This window comes from Pseudorasbora parva, chromosome 19 (assembly GCF_024679245.1).
Source record: "Pseudorasbora parva isolate DD20220531a chromosome 19, ASM2467924v1, whole genome shotgun sequence".
Lineage (NCBI taxonomy): Eukaryota > Metazoa > Chordata > Actinopteri > Cypriniformes > Gobionidae > Pseudorasbora > Pseudorasbora parva.
The window spans coordinates 43851503-43867503 of NC_090190.1; the positions used below are offsets into that span (position 1 = coordinate 43851503).

General features: G+C 39.3%; 1 protein-coding gene across 1 annotated transcript; it reads left to right on the forward strand.

Moving 5' to 3' along the window:
• The first annotated feature begins 10460 nt into the window (after positions 1-10460).
• On the forward strand, positions 10461-14666 carry LOC137047278 (uncharacterized). Its single transcript, XM_067424848.1, has 4 exons — positions 10461-10491; positions 11605-11639; positions 13278-13331; positions 13532-14666. Exon 4 carries the CDS (start codon positions 13563-13565, stop codon positions 14628-14630), a length of 1068 nt encoding a protein of 355 aa, XP_067280949.1. The 5' UTR covers positions 10461-10491; positions 11605-11639; positions 13278-13331; positions 13532-13562; the 3' UTR covers positions 14631-14666.
• Positions 14667-16001: the final 1335 nt, after the last annotated feature.

Below are 16001 nucleotides of genomic sequence, written 5' to 3' on the forward strand. Positions count from 1 at the left end.
TGGGGAGGCAAACAGGTCGACCTGTGCAACCCCGAACTGAACCCAGATCAGCCGGACCACCTGGGGGTGGAGCCGCCATTCTCCCAGAAGCGCAGCTCGTGACAGCTCGTCGGCCGCCCGGTTGCGCACCCCAGGGACATGAATGGCCCGAAGCAACCTCAGACACTTCTGACTCCAGAGGAGGAGATGGCGGGCGAGTTGCGACATGCGACGTGAGCGTAGAGCACCTTGACGGTTGATGTACGCAACGGTCGCCGTGTTGTCCGTACGGACCAGTACATCTTTGCCCTGTAACCGGCCCTTGAGGCGGCTCAGTGCACGATGTACTGCTAGCAACTCGAGGCAATTGATATGCCACTGCAGGTGCGGGCCCGTCCAAAACCCTGACACTGCATGCCCGTTGTACGTGGACTCCCGAAGGAGCCCCCTGCGCCGACACGTCATCTCCAGACAACTCTGACCCTCCCTCCGATGCAGCGATGGACATTTCGTCATCGCGGGGAGCCCCGAAGGATACGGGTGGTGCGCATCTCGAGGACGGCCCACCTCGTTCCAACGGCAGCTCTACTGGCTGCGGAGCGCGGGAGGAGTGAGGATTCCCCGCGGGTTGATTCCTAGAGGAAGCGCGCTCACCGTCACCCTCAAATCGGCCGCGCTACTACCGGAAGTAACCCTCTGTGGAGGGTTAGATCGCGGCAGAGGCACGGGGACTCCGCCTTTTGCAAGACGGAGCCGCGACCGCAACTCCGAGATGGTCATGTTCCCGCAGTAAGAACATGAGTCATCCATCAGCGCTGCCTCAGCGTGCTGCACGCCCAAACACGAGATACAGCGCTGATGACCATCCCGCGGTGAAATGAAACCACCGCACCCAGAAACACACAGATAGAATGTCATCTTTAAAAGGACGCAAGCTCTATCTGTGTTGCTCTTTTAGAATGATGCTCTCCTTGGTGCTGAAACACGCAGGGGGTGGGGCCGCGGCGACACAGACAGGAATGTAGTGCAGCCTGTCGTGCGCGCTCTCTCTCACAGGACGCCTTCAACAGCCGTGAGAACGGCTTTTTAGCGCTCTCCACCTAGCGCACCGTACTAGCTATGAAAACAGCCCTTGTGGTTGCTCTTATAGACAACGAAGAGAGAAGATCCGAAGAACACACGACCCGCTGCTGTGTTGTCACACCAACACCGACCGAAGAGATCTCTTCCAAAAGGCAGGCTCTTTCTCAGTCGAACTGCGAAGTGAGGAGTGATATCTGGCATAACCCTATACCACTCGGCTCCGAAGCAAAAGGATAATTTGATGCAATCACCTGTGTCTCATTTATACCCGCGTGGCGTGGCATGAGCACCTGGTGCAATCATTCAATCAATCAATCAATCAACTTTATTTATATAGCGCTTTTACAATCACGATTGTGTCAAAGCAGCTTCACAGTGTCAAACAGGATAATATTGCGACAAAATTAGATTTGGCTGTACAGTCGTACTGGAGAAAACAGTGATGTTATCAGCTTATTTTAATTTATCATATAGCGACGATGTTGGCAGATCAGTATTATAGTTTATAGAATTAAATAAGACCTAATTCATACATTTTATTTGTATAATTAGTTGAATAACTTTAATCATATTTTTAGTGTCCCCAACTGAGCAAGCCAAGCCAAAGGCGACAGTGGCAAGGAACCAAAACTCCATCAGGGCATGATGGAGAAAAATAAACCTTGGGAGAAACCAGACTCAGTTGGGGTGCCAGTTCTACTCTGTTCTATTAACACACCGTGTAAGATTATTATTCTGGCAACCTTACAGGTCGGAAATCATATTAGATTGGAATATTCAAAATTTCAGGGTATCACGGAAGAGACAGATTTATTTGGAAATAAATGATGGGATGGTGCGTCGATTACACAAGAGTATGAATACATGAAAGATCGGAATTATTGCGCCGAAGACGGGTTTTGAGCATGTCGTGCCAGTGAGGCAAATTCGGAGGAGACACCAATTGACACGGCTCAGCAGACACTCCAGGATGAGCTGGTCATGTCCAGGCAGGTCCACCATCCGATCCGGACAGGGCCCAGATCCGGGATAAACCTCGGGATAAACAGAGAGACAACATTAGCGTAGATGCCACTCTTTTTATGATGTAACGAGTACATCAGGTGTTATGGGAAGTGTTCCCGGTTCCGGCTGACCTAGTTAATGCAGCCTAACAATCAGTCAATTGAATTGAATAATAAAAAGTTAAAAATGTTCTATGTGTATGCCATAGTAAAGAGATGTGTTTTTAGTCTAGATTTAAACTGACAGAGTGTGTCTGCTTCCCGAACAATGCTAGGAAGACTATTCCACAGTTTAGGAGCTAAATAGGAAAAGGATCGACCGCCTGCAGTTGATTTAGATATTCTAGGTATGATCAACTGGCCAGAGTTTAGAGAACGCAATAGACGTGATGGAGTATAATGCGTTAAGAGCTCGCTTAAGTACCGGGGAGCTAAACTATTTAGTGCTTTGTAAGTAATAAGCAAGATTTTAAAATGTATGCGATGTTTAATAGGGAGCCAGTGCAATGTTGACAGAACTGGACTAATATGATCATACTTCCTGGTTCTAGTAAGAACTCGAGCTGCTGCATTTTGGACTAGCTGGAGTTTGTTTATTAAGCGAGCAGGGCAACCACCCAGTAGAGCATTACAATAATCTAGCCTTGAGCTCATGAACGCATGTACTAACTGTTCAGCATTTTGCATTGAAAGCATGTGCCGTAATTTAGATATATTTTTAAGATGATAAAATGCGGTTTTACAGATGCTAGAAACGTGGCTTTCAAATGAAAGATTGGTATCAAAGAGCACACCCAGGTTCCTCACTGACGACGAGGGCTTGACAGAGCAGTCATCAAGTGTTAGACAGTATTCTCGGTTACTACTTGTGGAGCTTTTCTGTCCAATAATTAAAAATTCAGTTTTATCTGAATTAAGTTGCAGGAAATTACTATTCATCCAATTTTTTATATCAGCTATGCATTCCGTTAATCTTGTGAATTGGTAGGTTTCGTCAGGGCGTGAGGAAATATAGAGCTGAGTATCGTCAGCATAAAAATGAAAACTAACGCCATGTTTCCTAATGATATCTCCCAGTGGTAGCATATACAGGGTGAAGAGCAGCGGTCCTAACACTGAGCCTTGCGGTACTCCATACTGAACTTGTGATCGGTGTGACATCTCTTCATTTACTGATACAAACTGATAACGGTCAGATAAGTACGATTTAAACCATGCCAAAGCAGTTCCACTAACGCCAACATAATTTTCGATTCTATTCAGAAGAATATTGTGATCGATAGTATCAAATGCAGCGCTAAGATCGAGTAACACTAATAGAGAGATACAACCACGATCAGATGATAAGAGTAAATCATTTGTAACTCTAATTAGAGCAGTCTCAGTGCTATGATACGGTCTAAATCCTGACTGGAAATCCTCACATATACCATTTCTTTCTAAAAAGGAACATAATTGTGAAGACACTGCCTTTTCTAGTATTTTTGATAGAAACGGTAGATTCGAGATTGGCCTGTAATTGACTAATTCTTTAGGATCAAGTTGCGTTTTTTTAATAAGTGGTTTAATTATAGCCAACTTAAAAGTTTTCGGTACATATCCTAATGTCAAAGATGAATTAATGATATTAAGCAGAGGATCATTGCATGCCAATGTGCATTGGCTCGTTTAGTTAGACTCGAAGTAGATTGGCTCTCGCAAGCGAGATTCCTATTCGTCGCTACTCCGACGTGGCATCGAGAGTGACCGACTGAATGGGAACAGTGAGTAATGCTGCATTCACATGCTATCAGAATTATGGTAAATACAAACTTGATTCCAAAAAAGTTGGGACACTGTACAAATTGTGAATAAAAACAGAATGCAATGATGTGGAAGTTTCAAATTTCAATATTTTACTCAGAATACAAACATAGATGACATATCAAATGTTTAAACTGAGAGCATTTATAATTTTAAGGGAAAAATAAGTAGATTTGATATTTCATGGCATCAACACATCTCCTGAAGTTGTGCCGTGGCCATGTTTCCCCCTGTGTGTCATCCCCTCTTCTTTTTATATCAGTCTGCAAACGTCTGGGCACTGAGGAGACGAGCTGCTCAAGTTTAGGAATAGGAATGTTGGCCCATTCTTGTCTAATACAGGCTTCTAGTTGCTCAACTGTCTTAGGTCTTCTTTATCGCATCTTCCTCTTTATGATGCGCCAAATGTTTTCTAATGGTGAAAGATCTGGACTGCAGGCTGGCCATTTCAGTGCCGGATCCTTCTTCTACTCAGCCATGATGCTGTAATTGATGCAGTGTGTGCTCTGGCATTGTCATGTTGGAGAAGGCAAGGTCTTCCCTGAAAGAGACGCCGTCTGGATGGAGCAGATGTTGCTCTAGAACTTGGATAGACCTTTCAGCATTGAAGGCCTTTCCAGATGTGTAAGCTGCCCATGCCACACACACTCATGAACCCCAGACCATCAGAGATCAGCTTCTGGACTGAGCGCTGAGAACAGCTTGGCCTGTCCTTGTCCTCTTTAGTCCGGATGGCGTCCCAGTTTTCCGAATAGAACTTCAAATTTTGATTCGTCTGACCCCAGATCAGTTTTCCGCTTTGCCACAGTCCATTTTAAATGAGCCTTGGCCCAGAGCAAACGCCTGCGCTTCTGGATCATGTTTAGATATGGCTTCTTCTTTGACCTGTAGAGTTTTAGCCGGCGACGGCGAATGGCGTGGTGGATTGTGTTCACCAATGTTTTCTGGAAGTATTCCTGAGCCCATGTTGTGATGTCCATTACAGTATCATTCCTGTGTGTGATGCAGTGCTTTCTAAGGGCTGAAGATCATCGCCATCCAGTTTGACCCTTGACCCTTACGCTCAGAGATTGTTCCAGATTCTCTGAATCTGTGGATGATATTATGCGCTGTAGATGATGATAACTTCAAACTCTGTGCAGTGTTTCTCTGAGAAACTCCTTTCTGATATTGCTCCACTATTGTCCGCCGCAGCATTGGGGGAATTGGTGATCCTCTGCCCATCTTGACCTCTGAGAGACACTGCCACTCTGAGAGGCTCTTTTATACCCAATCATGTTGCCAGTTGACCTAATAAGCTGCAGACCGGTCCTCCAGCTGTTCATTATGTGTACATTTAACTCTTCCGGCCTCTTATTGCTCCCTGTCCCATCTTTTCTGGAATGTGTAGCTCTCATGAAATCCAAAATGAGCCGATATTTGGCACGACATTTCAAAATGTCTCACTTTCAACATTTTGTATGGTATCTATATTCTATTATGAATAAAATATAAGTTTGAGATTTGTAAATTATTGTATTCCTTTTTTATTCACAATTTGTACAGTGTCCAAAATTTTTGGAATCTTACTGTAAAAAATTATATGTTCAATAAATTAGGACAACATATGTTTTCTCATCAAAATAAGTTAAGAAATTTTAAACTTGTTTTTATTAGTTATACAAGATGTAACTCGTTTTTTAAAGTCAGTTTAACATAATTTAAGTTGAAATAACTTAAACATCTAAGTTGATTGTCCTGCAAAAGTTTAAAATGTGCCTTTTTTTTACAGTGCTGGTTTGTTCTAGTTTCCCATTTGAAAAACTGGAGATGAACGCCCAAGATGGACGCCTCAAGTCAACATTTGAATGCGATGAGCTCATAATCACGATTACACAAAGTGGGAAATATAGATATCAAACAGCATGTCAATCTCAGAATATTACGCAAACCCCTTGGCTCAAGGAGAAGCAACATGAATGGAGAGGCCATACACGTAATCCAATTTGCATCAAAAGACAAACATAACTACAAGTAAGGATTAAAATAACACAAGTCACAAAAACACATCAAGCCTGACTGGAGAGGATGAGAGAGCCAACAGGATGTTCAAGCTACCAGGACCGCAGAGATCACGCTCCCAGCCTTTTGTCCCAACACATCATATCTTCTACTTGTCAACTCTCAAACTTCTTATGCAGTATGGTCAATCACCATCAATTCTCCACACCTGTGTGACAGCGCTCAACCTGAAAACACACAACATTTACCCAGAGACCCCTGCTGGACAAAATAAAGTACTACACCCCGTGAGTTGTCACACTATTAAATATATTAAATTACACAAATATACTTTATGTACTTAATCTCACTTTATTAGCCAATGTCTTTGCCGCTGACCTTCGATGAACCACTCTAACCAGCTGCCAAACAGACCTGAGGAACTCCTCTACTCTTGATTAATGGAGTTTAATTAAGGATGGTTTATCCTCTACATGGCTTCTTTCTGTTTGGCAATCCATACACTTCAAATCTTCATTGGTCTTGTGTTGTGTCACACGTGCTGTCTGATTCAGAGTGATGATGCTTGAACAGCATTTGAGTAGCATTTAATGGAAAACGAAACATTTAAAGACACAAACAAATATAATCCTATTAGCAGCGTTAAGTAAACCTCACTCCCCTGATCTCAAGAGTCACGCGGGGCTGCGGTCTTTGGCGTCCCTGTTAGCCTGCCCGCGTGCCAGAGACCTCAGTTCAAGTCCCACTCAGAGCAGTTACATAAGAAATATGACTCAAAACTGGTTTAAAGTGAACGTCACAATGTTTTCACATAGACTTGAATCACATTCATTATCGGCGGAATTAAGCAGGAAAACTGGCTGCTTCGTTTTTTAGGCATTAACTTAGAATAAAAATTAAATTAATTAATCGGATGCTCAAGGAAGTCTTTCTCACCCGTGGTGTTGTTTATCACCTTGCGTGTGTAAATCGAGATGAACGACATTGTTTCATTTGTCAGCACTGGAGGAACTGGTTTAGGACATTCCACGCATTTAAAGGGTGTGGCCTGATCACACTATAAAGCCACAAACTCACTGCTCTAAAGCACAAAGTTACAAACAAGGAAATTTTTAATAGTATATCCTCAACGACATACAGTACTCCTCCGTCAAACAGACTTTCCAAGTCCTTTTACAGACGAGTTACCCCATTGTGTCTCGGGTGCTCCTGCCCAAGGCCTTTCTGTACCGACAGCCATGGTGAGTGATTCCGATTTCAATTTAGTTGAATTTAGTTCAGGATTACGTCTGTTTATGGTCACATTCCCCATTTACAGATCACAGATCTGAACTTAGATTGTGATTCTGAATGAGGACTGTGCCACTCATCCAACTTATTGCACCTTATCTTATCTCTTTATTATTTTTATAATTGTTTTAGTTTACCTTTGTTCTTATCTTTGGTTATTGTTATTTTATGTGTTCTTTTGAGTTAAATATGATGAGTGAAAACTGGGTTTGATGGAAATAGTAAGTTTGACAATAAGGTTTGAGTATGTGTAAATCTGTGGAGGGTATGATGAGTGAGAATGGGTTTAACAAGAAGGTTCCTGAGTAAAAATCAGGGAATAGAGATTAAAATGGATGTTATGAACGTGTTTGAGAAAGAAATGAAGGAGAGGTGCTCTAATAAAGATGGTACATGTACGTTTTATTTTTATATCAGACCATTATTGTGGATCTGACCTTTTTATTATTATTATTATTATTATTATTTTTATTATAATCTCTACATCTGTTTTAATTAACCTAGTTGTTAATTCTTCCACATGGTATTCTTTTTTCTCATGCAGTTGTTTCCATTGTTTTAATTCATTTCTATGTAAAGCACTTTGAATTGCTTTTGGGTATGAAATGTGCTATACAAATAAACTTGCCTTGCCTTGTTATGTAAGGTTAAATGTTTTTTATATATATAGAAGTTTACTGTGGAGCAAATGTACAGAACAAAATGTTTTTTTTTTTACACAAAATAATATTTCACAAAATAATTTGGACCCTAAAATGGCTAGAAGATCCAAATTTGAAATTGATATCACAAAAATTGTAAAACATCCCAGAGAGGCACAAAATCACCTTTTATTCTATTTATTAAGATAAACACTTGGTACCTGACATGTACTGTGCTAGACTATTGGGCTTTTCACTGCACGTACATATTGTTGCCCTATTGTTGGTTTAACTGCTTCTATTGAAAAATCAGTTGTTAATCAGTGATGCAGAAAATTATACAGGGGAATGGATTATCTGTTGGTGTGTGAGACTTTTTGTCTAATGCTTTTTTTAGGTCGTGGACGATCAGGTCGTAGACGATCAGGTGGACGATCAGGTGGACGATCAGGTGGACGCTCTTACAAAAGGCATGAGTTGCGATTCCATTATAGCAATGGACACCGTGGCTCCATCTGTTGAGAGAGACTGGGCTTCTCATCAGACAGCCAAGGTGAGTTACAACTTTGACCTCTCTGAAATACTCTTGCTCTCATTGTAGCATTAAAGTCCAAATGGCCTTTTACTTCACTGCAAAACATTAAATGAAGGTATTTCTGATGAAATCCCAGAGTTCTCTGTCCCCTCCGTAGACAGCAACACAACGTCCACTTTCAAGGCCCAGAAAGGAAGACATCGTTAAATAGTCATGTGACTCCAGAATTGGGCTTATATAACCTCTAATGATGGCGTCAGAGGCTATTAAAAGGCGAGTGACAGGTGCGCTCACAGGTCCCTTTACCTGAAGAACGCCCTCGGTGTGGCAATGAAGCGCAGCATCTCGTTCCTGCTTTTCCAGGGAACAGGATCACAAAGCAGTTCTGAAGATAAAGGAGCGCACCAGAGAATGTATAAGCCAAGTTCTTTGGCCTGGTTACACGCGTGTTCACAACCGGTCAAACGGAGACGCTTTCCCCATAGCGATTGAGTGTAGCTTTGGAAAGAGAACAACGCAGAAACATCATACATCTAAACATTAACAAACTAAACTAAACTTTAATCCTAAAGTCTGTCAGAGGACGGTACGATATCTGTGTGCCGGTCTCAGCCTGTATTGTATAGACTGATATAATCGAATAGTGGCTAATAGAGAAACGTAACAGGAATAACAGGAAAAAGCTGTATTGCATTATGAAAAAGAAGTATAAAATAACACATTAAATCAGCTGTAACCTCAACTCAACGATCTAGAAGCACAGAAACCATAATGAATCAAACTGTTGAGATATTGAGTTGGCTCTTACACATTAAACGGTTTCAATAACTTCCTGCTGTGTGTGAGGATCACATGAGGTTAGTTCATGCTGACGACTGGCTCTGATTTATTACAGGTGAGGAGGAAGATAGATGAGATGAGAATGGAGCGTTGTAAGATCCCAAGGTAAAAAACAACACTTGTAATTGTAATATGTGTATGTACAGCAGGACTAACACACACATTTGATTTCTGTTTCTCTGGAAGGCTTAGAAACCTGAAGTTGATTCTGAGGTAAGTCGATCTAATAAATCAAATGCAGCTGATGAGAATAGATAAAATAATGTTTGGAGAACAATATCAATGTTTGATTTTCAGTTTTGCTCAAGGCAAGTTTTCAGTAACTTTAGAATACAGTAAAAATATGATCATTATATGATATGATTGGGGTAAAAGTACTTTTGTTGTTAGGGCTAGCAAATTGTAAATGGTTAGTTCAGCCAGAAATGAAATGTCTGCCATTAACTCCTCGCCCTAATGTCGCTCCACACCCGTAAGACCTCCGCTCATCTTCACACACAGTTTAAGATATTTTATATTTAGTCCGAGAGCGTATGCAAGTGTATGCACACTATACTGTCCATGTCCAGAAAGGGAATAAAAACATCATCACAGTAGTCCATATGAGACATCAGTGGGTTAATTAGAGTCTCTTGAAGCATCCAAAATACATTTGGGTCCAAAAATAACAAAAACTACGACTTTATTCAGCATTGGCTTCTCTTCCGCGTTTGTGTTCAATCCTCAAATAAAGATTCAAACGGTTATGAGTCAGCGAATCGATTCATGATTCGGATCGCGAGTCAAACTGCTGAAATCACGAGACATTGGCGATCCGAATCATGAATCAATCCTACTGTGATGATGTTTTTATTCCCTTTCTGGACATGGACAGTATAGTGTGCATACACTTGCATACGCTCTCGGACTAAATATAAAATATCTTAAACTGTGTGTGAAGATGAACGGAGGTCTTACGGGTGTGGAGCGACATTAGGGTTAGAGTCATTCATTTTTGGGTGAACTAACCCTTTAACTAGTGAAATCATATTTCTTTAGCCAAATGTGCTAGTTAAATCTAGACCGTGGAAATACCTTTATGTTTATATGATTATCAAAATGAAACAAACTAAAAATGTCTTTCCCACAAACTGTGTTGCATTAATGTATATATGATTTCTGTAATCATGCTCCATGGGAGCGGTAAAAAGCGTTCAGTGATTCTGTTCTATCTTGCTATATTGCTTCAGTTATATCTCATTGGTTTGGTTTTACCAGGGATTTCATACGTCAATTGGGAAGTTGGAGGAGAGAAACGGCAGTGATTTCATCTGAGGTGGGCTTTTTTTCAGGCTTTTTACTTGTAATGACGGTAATTCAACATGGCGTGAAGGCACCTAAAGCGTTAAATGTATGTTGTATTTTTGTTCCCTAGTGACGCGATTCTACTAAACATACTTGACTGATAATGCAGAATGACAGAATTTGTCACATTTTTGAATGAATAAATCAAAAGTAGTTCAGTCACTTAAAGGGAGTAAAAGTCAATACAATTGAATTTAACCATTAAAGCATAAAACCGATTTCATAGGGCCGCCGCCGTACATTAAACCACATGTGCTGCATTAATGAAGCTCTTCCTCAGGATTTCTGTTCTCCAGCACGAACTCAAAACATCCTGAGAACCGGAACATTTAATGACAGCAATAATAAAGTCTGCATTCATAATGCGCACCGTTATGAATTCCTGTGCAGCCGCACGGATTATACTTTCACTTTAAAATGAGTGCCAATTTTGGGAGTAATCTGATTGAATGGTGTGTTTAATATTAACATCAATACTGTTCTTAATGAAAAACAGAACAGAACAGAACAGAACAATGACAAGCTCGTTTAAATGGGCGCTTTTATATTTAGCTCTGAAACTGAATCATCCGCCGTGTGTCAGCTTCTCACTCGGGATGAACGAAATCTGACTCCTGCCGCTGGTCTGAGCTCAGGTCATGGCGTCTCTTCGCTAACTGAACGAAATTATGTTTATTACTATAAAATAATCAAATCGATATCGATGCCTGTTTATGATTTCATACAGCTATATCTATAACGAAGTCTTGACATCATATCCGGGAGAAGTCAGTAAATTCGAGGCTTTGCTTATCCCGTGCGAATGCGCCGTAATGTCTAAATCACAGAGGTCCCGAGATAATACTAATCCCGTGCGAATAGGGCTATAGTGTTATTTTAGATAAACAGTGTGTTTTTTATTTTATTTTTTATTTTTTAAAGATTTAAATAGCTCTTTAACTTTTTTATTATTGTACTCAATAGTGTCCCAAAATCACAGGAATACAGGCCTGTATTAAGCTAAATATTTTAAGTTGATTAAGTTCACAAAAGCAACATCTTTTCACAGTGAATTAATATAAATGTTTTCTGTTTACTCCTATAGGTGCAGAAGACCACAGAGGCGGAGGGTGCTATAAGGTTTGGCACAAGCATCTGTAGTTTTATTCTTAAAGGTGCACTATGCAGCTTTTGTCCACTGGAGGGCGCCTATGCAAAACAAATGCGTAGTTTGATGACGCAAAGTGTGAGCGCAGCATCTTGGGAGATGTGGTCTTCTCATCACAGCCGGTGGAAAATAGGACTCGGGCAGAAATCACGTTCATGCATGCGGTTATTAACATTACTGTAGTCTAAAGCAGAGCAGGACCGAGTGTTGTGGAGCTGAGCACGGCCGCTGGAGCGATTGTTAAACAAATACCCGCCTCGCGAATACCGGGACTTTTATTATGACGGGACGGGACACATTCGCCGGGTGCCTGCACTGATCCGCTCTTCCGGTTATGATTTTGAGGGAATGCAGCTCTGTTTATCATATTAGACACATTTAAGTGTGTTTAAAACGATGTTATGACGTTACTCCATGCGTTCACTTGTTCACACTGCTAAGAGTAAAGCGCTCCTGCCAAATTAAAGCCGAAACCGAGGGTAGCGCAGATATGACGCGTTAGACAGGCGACTCCCTCAGACGCTATGCTGAAACGTCCCTGTCCTCAGTTAAAATAGCAATTTTCTCACAATTTACAAATAGTTGGAAACATCTGGGATATTGTAGGTACTCAACTGAACAAAATATATAACACTGGCCTAGTGGTTTTTGGATATTTTACTGCAAAAATACTACATAGTTCACCTTTAATATTTTTTGTAAACAAAAATTCAAAACTAGGGCTGCACGATTTGGGGAACATATATAATTGTGATTATTCTGGGTAAAAATGCGATTGCGATTTAAAATGCGATTATTGTTATTATTATTTTTTACAAATTAAAAGTGTGTGTATATAACATTTTGTGTTTATATATTAATGTGACTAATAATTATTAGTATGACTATTATTACTGCTAAAAATATTTTAAAAAAATAACAAATATTACCATTACAATAACATTTTCATAAATTACAAATGAAAAAGAGTATGTTAGAACAAATATAACAGTATAATACTAATACTAATTATTATTATTATTTTTGTAATTTTTACAGAAAACTTATTTTACAACAACAACTGCTGGGTTACCTATTATACGATTATTAAATACGATTATCACATTTTACACAGAATGATGTTTTGAATAGCGTTGTTTGAAGCAACTTCAATGCCTTATTTTTATATTTAAAAAATTAACAAGCTAAAAACACTCGTCCTGAAAAACCTCTTTTGCTTTTCTGTGGCATTAAAGGATTAGTTGGCTTCAGAATGAACCTCTCCTGATAGTTTCCTCACCCCGTCTCATGTTCATGACTTTCATTCTTCAGTGGAAAAGAAATGATGTTTTTTGAGGAAAACTTTCCAGGATTTTTCTCCACATAATGGACTGATGAAGGTCCAAATCAATGCAAATATCAGGAAATGCTCATTTTGAAGGGAACTAATCCTCAGATCCTCAAATGTCAACTATACATCGGTTCGGTTTCTTCTTTAAATAAATCTATTGTATTAGAAATGTGCAATAATAGAGGCATTCGCAGTGAACGTAAGCCACGCAACAAAATGTTTACATTTATACTCTAAACATGCATTTTTTTAAATGAACTCTTCTTTTTAATATTTGCAGAAAGCATAAGGAGCCCCCTGATTTGAAAAAATACCAACTAAATATAGCAAATGGGTAAGTTCACATATAAACATATTTTGTTAGTGTATAAAACATTTGACCACACATAAGCGAGTCAGATGATAAAGACACTCTTAACTCTGGTTATTATAATATCACCAGGACATGTGTTTGTGTGTGATGATTGTGTGTTTCATTTACATAAGCATTCTGCTGTTTATTATATTGTGTATCATTTTGCCTTTTCTTACCAGATCTATTTCCCGAACTGAATCGTCCCAGGACATGAAAAAAGGAGTTTTTATCATTATCATTACTGATTCATCGATCTTTTATAAAGACTATATATTAGATCCTTCTTTGGATTGTTTGCCATATCAATTTAAAAATTTAAAGAACTACGATATTAAGCTAAAAGTTTTAAAAGATATTTATAATGAAGATTTTAATGAATGGTTTCATCATCTTGATACAGACACAAAGGACTGTATTAAAGCAATGGAGGAGCAGATTGCTATTTTGGTTTTAATAAGAAAAGACGGATCATTCGACGAGATTAAAGTAATAAAAAAACACGACTGCTCTGAAGGGGAGCACACTGAAGATCAAATATTTAAACGACTGCAAGAAATTTATAATGAAAGTCAGTGTGATTATTCTGAGATATATATCTTCTCTACAAATAGCCCATGTTTAGCCAGGAAAGACTATGTGCCCTGTATGATCAGCGCTATTTTTTGGGCATATCATTTAAATAAGAAGCATGGCATCAAAATAATTATGGGATATGGTCAAAGTTATGGCTTAATTGGCACATATAGCAACAATGTGATTAAAGATTGGATTTCTACTTTTGATTTGCAAACATTTGAACGCAAAAATATAAATAAAGCGGCCTGCCCTTCACAAAACCAAACACAACAAATAAAAAGTAAATATATGTGTGATTTTAAGAATAATTTTCCAGAAATAGCCAATGGGGAGATTTACAAGAAACTTAATGAAATACAACACATTTTGTTCCAGGATCTGAAATTAGATCAAGAAAGTACATATTCTTTTAAGGATTTTACAGCAGATGGTAGCGAAAGGTTTGACAAATGTTCCAAAGAAATACATAAAGTTTTGAGATTACATGATAAAAATATTTCTGATAAAGTCATCAAACGTCTGAAAACGGGTTTCGATCGCTGGTGGCCTACACAATTGGAAAAATCCACAAAGTTCTTGAGGCAGAAACTCAACAACTATCTTTTGTATCTTGCTTTAATGGAAATCGATGAAATTCAAAATATGTTGGGGAGAAATTTCTTTGAAATTGGCATTGTAACTTTTAATTTGAAGAAATGTTAAAAAAATTTAAAAAATCTTTTTTAATAAACATTTACATTTGGCTCCAACATTGTCATTATCTCTTGATTTCTGTCCAAACACAAGAATCAGAGTCGGGTATTAGAGTAAAGCTGAAGCAACCAACAGAAGTGATGAGGACTACTATATATATATATATATTCAGAGTTTTCTGTTGGAAATGTCTTTAAACATGTCTTAGTAATATTTGACCAGTAGTACTTTTACTTTTACTCAAGTAATGAAGTTTTGTACTTTGTCCAGCTCTGTGGGAAATAAACCGCTCACTGGCTGACTTGAGACGGGAGAACAGTCACTGACCGGTCATGTGGTGATCAGAGCCGGACAAACTGCACAACTTCATTACTGGAGTAAAAATGAAAGCACTGCTGGTCAAATATTACTCCACTACAAGTGAAAGTTGTAAAAACAGATTTTTACTGCAGTAAAAGTACAGAAGTATTAGTTTTCAAAAGTACTTAAGTATCAAAAGTAAATGTCCTTCTTTATGTCGCCGCATTATTGTATTATAGTTGTATAAATGCACATTATGCCATCATGGTTTAAGCCAGTCAGTGACGCTCCATCTGACACACTAGCAGACGACTAACTTAAACTCATTTAAATACTTGTAGAAAAGTTACAAAGCTGCTGTCACTTTAAGGCCGAATGCACGGATCCAATACACTGATACACATCTGATATTCTCACACTGTTCACCTTCACTGAAGACAGAATCAACTTTGTTTATGTGAATCCTCCACTAAATGAGCATTTGGACATCCGTCTTCTTCCATTTTGCTCTAAACTATAAATCAGTGTTTAATAAATGCTGTGAAATCATTGAACTTCACGAGACTCTACAAGAGTGATTCCTGAAAGGCTTTCTGCAAAAACCCAAACACCTTTTAAAGAAGAAAAAAATCATCACTGACTTTCAAAGCTGCGACAGAAACGACTTTCCACTTCGAGGACCTTGATAGAAATGTAGTGGAGTAAAGAGGACGATATTTGTCTTTCAGATGGAGTGAAGTTAAAGTCAGAAGATTACAGAAAAAATAATACTCCAGTAAAGCACAGAGACTCAAACAGTGAACTTCAGGACAGGACTCGAGTAGATGAGCTGAGGGACGGTCCAGCTCTGATGTGGTGATTGTCTCAACCGTCACCGGTTTAATCATCCAATAGTGTGACCTCAAACAGTGGCAGTGTGTCGTTTCACAAACACACACACGCGCTGATGTGTTTTGCTGTGAAAGCTTATGGACCACAAAGGTTTTGTTTGAATTTGATTTGATATTTTCAAGCTTTTATTGGGAACGTGGTTCTGTAACATAACTTTTAGTTTCACTAAACATCTCTGCCAGTGAATGC